The 8,000-nt window shown below is 35.5% G+C and overlaps 2 protein-coding genes across 2 annotated transcripts; both read left to right on the top strand.

Moving 5' to 3' along the window:
* Window positions 1-32: 32 nt before the first annotated feature.
* On the top strand, window positions 33-770 carry LOC121310853 (olfactory receptor 52N5-like). Its single transcript, XM_041243786.1, has one exon. It carries the CDS (start codon window positions 33-35, stop codon window positions 768-770), a length of 738 nt encoding a protein of 245 aa, XP_041099720.1.
* Window positions 771-4,191: 3,421 nt separating this feature from the next.
* Window positions 4,192-5,282, top strand: LOC121310852 (olfactory receptor 52D1-like). The gene has a single exon (XM_041243785.1). It carries the CDS (start codon window positions 4,192-4,194, stop codon window positions 5,164-5,166), a length of 975 nt encoding a protein of 324 aa, XP_041099719.1. The 3' UTR covers window positions 5,167-5,282.
* Window positions 5,283-8,000: the final 2,718 nt, after the last annotated feature.

The raw sequence follows: 8,000 nt of genomic DNA, 5'->3' as shown, positions 1-8,000 counted from the left end.
TGTATGGTAGCAGTGCTTTTTATCCTAGATTAATGCATAGTCTTCTCGCTGATACCCCAACAATATCCAGATTCGGATGTTTGTTACAAATATTTTGTATTCATACATATGGAATGTTTGAATTTTCTATTTTGTCAGTGATGGCTTATGACAGATATGTGTCAATCTGTAATCCTTTAAGATACAGCAGCATAATGAGTCCTAGGAAAGTAGCTGGGCTAACAGCTTTTGTATATCTGTACCCTATTTGTATTTTCATCATACATATTTCATTAACTATTCGACTACCATTATGTGGGTCTGTTATAGAAAAGTTATATTGTGACAACTGGTCAGTTGTCAAGTTATCTTGTGTAGATATCTCTGTTAATAGTGTCTTTGGTTTGTGTGTTACCGTGTTAGTTATGATCCCACAACTGATTGTTGTTGCATACTCGTATATTAAAATAATTACAGTGTGTCTTAAGGCTTCAAAAGAAGCTCGGGGTAAAGCAGTACAAACCTGCGTGCCCCATTTAGTAACCCTCACAAACTACTACATTGCCACTTTCTTTGAAGTTCTTCATCAACGTTTTGACACGAAGAACCTTCCCCTTGTTTTACGCATCATCATGTCAGTAGATTTTCTTCTTTTGCCCCCTCTTCTAAATCCAATCATTTACGGAGTAAAAATACAGGCAATAAGAAAACGGGTTATCCAAATGTTTAAAAGCAGCAAAGCAAATTCAATTTCAGGTGCTCAGAAAAAAATGGTCTCTGTCTTACAATAACTGTTGAATGCTGTAAATAAAACAGACCTTGAATTGCAAACAATTCTTGTCACGTTAAAGTCCGCTGTAGCATTAAATAAAAGAATAAAAAATAAGACCCAGGTATAATTATTATTTTTTTAATATATATAAACACACCTCAAATGTTAGCCTCCATATTTGACTGTCCTCATCACCGTTAGACAACAGTAAGTTAATGTAAAAAAAAGAGGGAAAAAATACACACAAAGGAAAAAAAACGCTTGTTTTTAGGGTACTGTGAAAGGGTGTAAGGCTTCGGGGTGTTTTGAGGCATAATGGAGGACACACGCGCGCACACACACACACACACACACACACACACACACACACAACTGAATACAACTCAAAGCCTAAGGTATCTGTAGAACGTTTTATTTTCACAAATACCAAACAACAGTTAAATTAGTCTTCAAAAACTCAAAACTTTACTAATGTATTTCAAATATGTTGGTTTGTATCAGCCCTCAGCAAGAAAGCCTCCATCTTCTGTTTCTTTAAAACACTGAAAGATTCAACTCTGTTATTCTGGACTGCCTGTCTTTTATTGATTGATTGATTGTAGCGCTCAGAGTCAATTACCTTAAGGGACAGCACTTTGCAGGTAATTACATTCCAGCTGGATTTTATAAACAAAACTAACAATGCTTTACAAAACTAAATTACTTTAATAAATTCAGAATTAAACAGAAATGTTTGTTTTTTTTTACATTGCAGTCCACTAACTTACCGAGGTCTTGGAAAGCTTGTGGTATAGTATCTCCAAGCTCTTGGGGGCTGTCATCCCTCGTCAGAAGCCACTTGTAAAATCTAACATACTGTCACATCCAAATAATACAAAATCAAAAAAAGTATGTGAACCTTTATTTTGTATAAATAAGACTTACATTTTAATAATCATGGTTCCATTAGTTCTTACAGTGTACTAACTTTACTGCCCAAGAAACATTTTACATCACCCCCCCCCCCCCCCCCCCCCCCCCCCCCCCCCCCCCCCCCCCCCCCCCGCCCCCCCCCCCCCCCCCCCCCCCCCCCCCCCCCCCCCCCCCCCCCCCCCCCCCCCCCCCCCCCCCCCCCCCCCCCCCCCCCCCCCCCCCCCCCCCCCCCCCCCCCCCCCCCCCCCCCCCCCGCCCCCCCCCCTCTTCATGGGAAGTGGTCTAGATCTAAAGTGGCAGAGCTTATTTTAAAATAATCACTTATGCATCTAGGTACGTAATGTAATACTAAAGTAGAATATTCTGTCGTCTTGTACCTATAGTGTGTTTGAGGGTTCAGGAGCAAAGGCTCCCCTTTCCAATTTTAAATCCCCTTGCTATTTATTGCATCCTGCTACCCTTGTTGGCCACCATGAATATTTTTGATAGTGGGCAGTAAAAATAAAAATGATATAATATTATTTTTGTATATGCTAATGAGTTAATTCGCATCCACGTTAGATTTACAAACGTACTTCTGTCCTAATTAATGTAGATTTTTGTTTGTAAATAGCTTAATTGAGGTCAACATTATTGGAGATACATTTAAAATGTATCCTTTTTAGTATACAGTAGTTGTAAATGTATGGTTTCAGGAACTAGTTTTGTAAATAAAATGTCAAATCTGGAGATGGATTGTTTGCTAGCATGTGCTAGAATTAGTATTTTTGAAAATTAAAAGACAGGCGTAGATTAAAACTCAGCATTAGAATTAAAAGCATGTAACAAATCAGTATTCACTATGGCTAAAACATTAAACCTAACTTTAGCTCTGACAGCCTGTTAGTTGCAATTAGTATTAACTTACCTACTAGTTTAGTACCGCACTCTGTGCTAACCATGAGACCGTCCAGTTTCAGAAATTGACCCCAAGGATTTAACCCCTAGAATACTGTTTATTCACAAACAGATAACACGCAACAGCGCATCAAGTAGGAACATCAACTCTGGCACTAACTACAGCAGCGAGCCCCTCCCCCACTCCTGGTGAAGCATAAACACAAGGTACACAATTTAGATAAATGCACCTTTCTAAAATTCACATGTGATGTGAAATGACGGCCCTGCTATAGATCAGGGTTCCAATTGTCACTATTTCATCAACTTCATAGAAAATGTTTTAACACACTGTTAATTCATTTTAAAAATTAATGTACATTCAGTATATGAACTTGTTTTCCATTGTTTAAAGGGAAACTGTATTGGTAGAGCTACCAGCATCTTTTTCCATTGCACTTTTCAGATGCTTATGTAATTAACCCCCAATGGCTATCAATTGTAATTACTTCTTTGTCGTTGTTTGTTAGCTTTTCTAATACAACAAGTGTAATAACTTTGAAAAGCCCAATTAGCTAGATTTCCCCTGGAAATTCCAAGAATAGAATCAATGAGATCGTTGTCAAGCAGCAGAGTTATATAAGGCTGGTGGAAACGTACCCTGTTCATTGACTGCTGCTCATCACGACGAACACTGGCTCCAGTAAGGATCTTCACATTACGTGAGTAATACATGGAGATTACAATGTTGATAACTTGTACAAAAAGGAGATTATCATTATGTACATTTATTCTAATAAAAGGGGTTTTGTTGTATATTGTTTATATTAGATGCCTGGACATACAATGTGTTTTAGATTGACACATTCTTATATACTACTATATATTATAGTGATTTTAAAAAAATAATTATATTGACACATTAAGACAATTTGGAGGCTTGTATTTATGGAAATGCACATAGAATTTGGACGGGCTCTGTTAAAAATGTTTAAAAAATCCCATCTGAACCTTTTCATGAAACCTTGCTTAGTTTGCAGTGCTGGCTTTGTGTGAAGACAATACTCACAACAAATAATAAATGAAATAAGCTAACGAACAGGCACAGACATGCTCCCTCTCACTTTTAAATGTTGCTTGTTCAAATAATTATGTGATACACAATTATCTCATAATGCCCCTAACGTCAATGTTTTGCATACTGAATTCTGATGGGCTCAAATAGTTTTCAAGCCAAAAGGAGACTGGGCATGCCTAAGCATGTGCAGCAATATATCGGGTTCTGATACGTACCTGAAAATGACATGGTTCGGTACCCTGCTACAATGATTAAAAACAAATACCATTCTTTCATCAATTAAATTTGATGTTATTCTAATGCCAACTTGCTGCTCACTTTTTTCGTTTTTTTTTTGTTTTAAATACAGTATCCAAAGCTGTTTGCACCACAATTGACGCTATTTGAGGTAAAAGTAGGCACATACTGCAAGTATACAAATGTTTTAGCAAATGCATGCATCAGTCGCATTTAAGGCATTAGCCAGAACATGTGTTTGACAAAAAACAAACATTAAAAAGCATTTATAATTAAGTGGTTTATGAAATGTTCTCTTTTTTGTAGGTTTCTTTTGGTCCACCAGCATCAACTGACAATGGAAAACTCTTCTCACATTACAACTTTCCTGTTTACTATATACGAGGAAATTGGCTACCTTAGATATCTGTATTTTACTGCCGCCTTATTGGGTTACCTTGTGATACTGTTTGTCAATATAGTTCTTATAACAGTAATAATCAGGGAAAGGAGCCTCCATGAACCAATGTATATATTTGTTTGTAACCTGGCTCTGAATGGGCTGTATGGTAGCAGTGCTTTTTATCCTAGATTAATGCATAGTCTTCTCGCTGATACCCCAACAATATCCAGATTCGGATGTTTGTTACAAATATTTTGTATTCATACATATGGAATGTTTGAATTTTCTATTTTGTCAGTGATGGCTTATGACAGATATGTGTCAATCTGTAATCCTTTAAGATACAGCAGCATAATGAGTCCCAGGAAAGTAGCTGGGCTAACAGCTTTTGCATATCTGTACCCTATTTGTATTTTCATTATACATATTTCATTAACTATTCGACTACCATTATGTGGTTATGTTATTGAAAAGCTATTTTGTGACAACTGGTCAGTTGTCAAGTTATCTTGTGTAGATATCACTGTTAATAGTGTCTTTGGTTTATTTATGATCACGTTAGTTATGATCCCACAGATGATTGTTGTTGCATACTCGTATATTAAAATAATTACAGTGTGTCTTAAGGCTTCAAAAGAAGCTCGGGGTAAAGCAGTACAAACCTGCGTGCCCCATTTAGTAACCCTCACAAACTACTACATTGCCACTTTCTTTGAAGTTCTTCATCAACGTTTTGACACGAAGAACCTTCCCCTTGTTTTACGCATCATCATGTCAGTAGATTTTCTTCTTTTGCCCCCTTTTCTAAATCCAATCATTTACGGAGTAAAAATACAGGCAATAAGAAAACGGGTTATCCAAATGTTTAAAAGCAGCAAAGCAAATTCAATTTCAGGTGCTCAGAAAAAAATGGTCTCTGTCTTACAATAACCGTTGAATGCTGTAAATAAAACAGACCTTGAATTGCAAACAATTCTTGTCACGTTAAAGTCCGCTGTAGCATTAAATAAAAGAATAAAAAATAAGACCCAGGTATAATTATTATTTTTTTAATATATATAAACACACCTCAAATGTTAGCCTCCATATTTGACTGTCCTCATCACCGTTAGACAACAGTAAGTTAATGTAAAAAAAAGAGGGAAAAAATACACACAAAGGAAAAAAAAAAACACTTGTTTTTAGGGTACTGTGAAAGGTGTAAGGCTTCGGGGTGTTTTGAGGCATAATGGAGGACACACACACACACACACACACACACACACACACACACACACACAACTGAATACAACTCAAAGCCTAAGGTATCTGTAGAACGTTTTATTTTCACAAATACCAAACAACAGTTAAATTAGTCTTCAAAAACTCAAAACTTTACTAATGTACTTCAAATATGTTGGTTTGTATCAGCCCTCAGCAAGAAAGCCTCCATCTTCTGTTTCTTTAAAACACTGAAAGATTCAACTCTGTTATTCTGGACTGCCTGTCTTTTATTTATTTATTTATTTATTGATTGATTGATTGTAGCGCTCAGAGTCAATTACCTTAAGGGACAGCACTTTGCAGGTAATTACATTCCAGCTGCATTTTATAAACAAAACTAACAATGCTTTTCAAAACTAAATTACTTTAATAAATTCAGAATTAAACAGAAATGTTTTTTTTTACATTGCAGTGCACTAACTTAACGAGGTCTTGGAAAGCTTGTGGTACAGTATCTCCAAGCTCTTGGGGGCTGTCATCCCCCGTCAGTCAACTGGACATTCTTGTGAACACAATTCTTCTTTAAGGACCTTCCCATCTAAATAAATATAAACACGTAGTTCCTTTTTCGTAAAATTAACAGTATCATGTCATACGTAGAAAAAATCTGCGAGTTACAGTACCTATGTTGCTTCAGCCCTCCTTCAAGACGATGAACGCGGACAGAAGCCACTTGTAAAAATGTAACATACTGTCACATACAAATAATAAAAAATAAAAACAACTATGTGAACATACATTTTAATAATCCTGGTTCCATTAGTTCTTACAGTATACTAACCGTACTGCCAATTGAAGCATTTTATGTTTATTTGTGGGAAGTGGTCTAGATTTAAAGTGGCAGAGACCATTTTCCACTTGTAAAGCAAAAGTTACTTATAAAAAGTATAAACCAGTTATGCATCTTAGACACGCAATGTAATACTGAAGTAGAACTATATCTTTTAACTATAGTGTTTTTGAGGGGGCAGGAGCAAGGTCTCCCCGTTGCAATTTTAAATCCCGTTGTTATTTACTGTAAACCCCTAGTAAAGCACCCTATCTTTTTCATTTGCATCATTTCCCACCACCACCACCTCTACAACTGCACCTCCCTCTGAGCAGACAAAGCTGGGCACCCCGCCCTGGAGGTTCAGCAGTGCTGGGCATCACCAGCTCGATGTGATTTGCAGGGGGGATCACTCAAGTAAAAAAAAAAAAAAAAAACACAGGCACAATCATATTTGACTGATCGCAGACATTTCTCCCGTCCAGTGACTTGTTGTATCAAAATTAATAAATTATCTATAAAAAAATTTTGTCAGCATTTCTTTTCTCTTCCACCCCCTCAAAAATGAACATGGCGTGGGAATTTAAGTTTTATTCGACTGGTCTTTGACCCTGCCTGAATGCAGTAAACTCCTGGCTGGTCATATAAATAGAACTGAGTTTGCTACCAAAAATTTGGTTTGAACAGACTGACCTGTGAACCACTCAGAACTCAAGGTCTGACTGATTAACATTCCAAAGAAGTTTGATTTGAATGACAATGATCACAGCTTTGTTTTATTATTATTATTATTATTATTATTATTATTATTATTATTATTATTTATTATTATTATTATTATTATTATTATTAATAATAATAATAATAATAATAATGACAATTTATAATTCAGTTAAAAACCTTTCTTAACACACAAGACTTTTATAATAGAAAATATTCTTTGAGAAAGTGACCTCAGAAATATTTATTGCAAGTCTTCTGTTTATACTTGGAAACAGATTAAAAGATCTCAAACCTTTGATCCCGCTTAGCTAAAAACTATATTTTTATTTTGAATACATGAATAAATATGCCTGACAGCTTTTTAACTGTTAACTGTTTAACTGTTAACTATTGACAGCCGAAAATAATTAGAAAATGTCTAATTAAGCAATTATCAGTTCAATTAATGATCTAGTTAAGTAATTGAGAGCTTGGTTGGAATGAAAACCAACAGACAGAGTGGGTCTCCAGGATCAGGGTTGAGACTCACTGTTATAAAACATAGTAAATAGTAATATAAAAGTTAAAAAACATTTAGTAAAAATACTGTTCTTATGTTTATTGTATGTACTCTACATTGGATGCCATAGCAAACAGGGGTTATTTTAGATGTTGTGATGTAAATTAGGAAGTCTTATTCTCAAACTCTCAATTGTTGTTAATATATCCCATATTATATTTCTATATGTTAATTAGTCAATTAGCATCCATCAATTAGCATTAGCATTAGCATTTCTGTCTTAATTAATGAAGATTTTGATGGTAAATATTGATTAATTGAGGTCAACATTATTAGAGATACATTTAAAATGTATCATTTTTGGTATACAGTAGTTGTAAATATATGGTTTCAGCAACTAGTTTTCTAAATAAAATGTCAAAACTGGAGACGGATTATTTTTCCAAACGATACAGACAGGCGGAGATTAAAACTGTCTGCATTGTAATTAAAAGCATGTAACAAATAATC

This window comes from Polyodon spathula, unplaced genomic scaffold, assembly GCF_017654505.1.
Source record: "Polyodon spathula isolate WHYD16114869_AA unplaced genomic scaffold, ASM1765450v1 scaffolds_2680, whole genome shotgun sequence".
Taxonomy (NCBI): domain Eukaryota; kingdom Metazoa; phylum Chordata; class Actinopteri; order Acipenseriformes; family Polyodontidae; genus Polyodon; species Polyodon spathula.
This window is presented reverse-complemented; position numbering and strand designations above follow the sequence as displayed.

Coding starts and splice junctions, on each gene's coding strand:
- LOC121310853 (XM_041243786.1), top strand. CDS start 33: ATGCATAGTCTTCTCGCTGATACCCCAACAATATCCAGATTCGGATGT.
- LOC121310852 (XM_041243785.1), top strand. CDS start 4,192: ATGGAAAACTCTTCTCACATTACAACTTTCCTGTTTACTATATACGAG.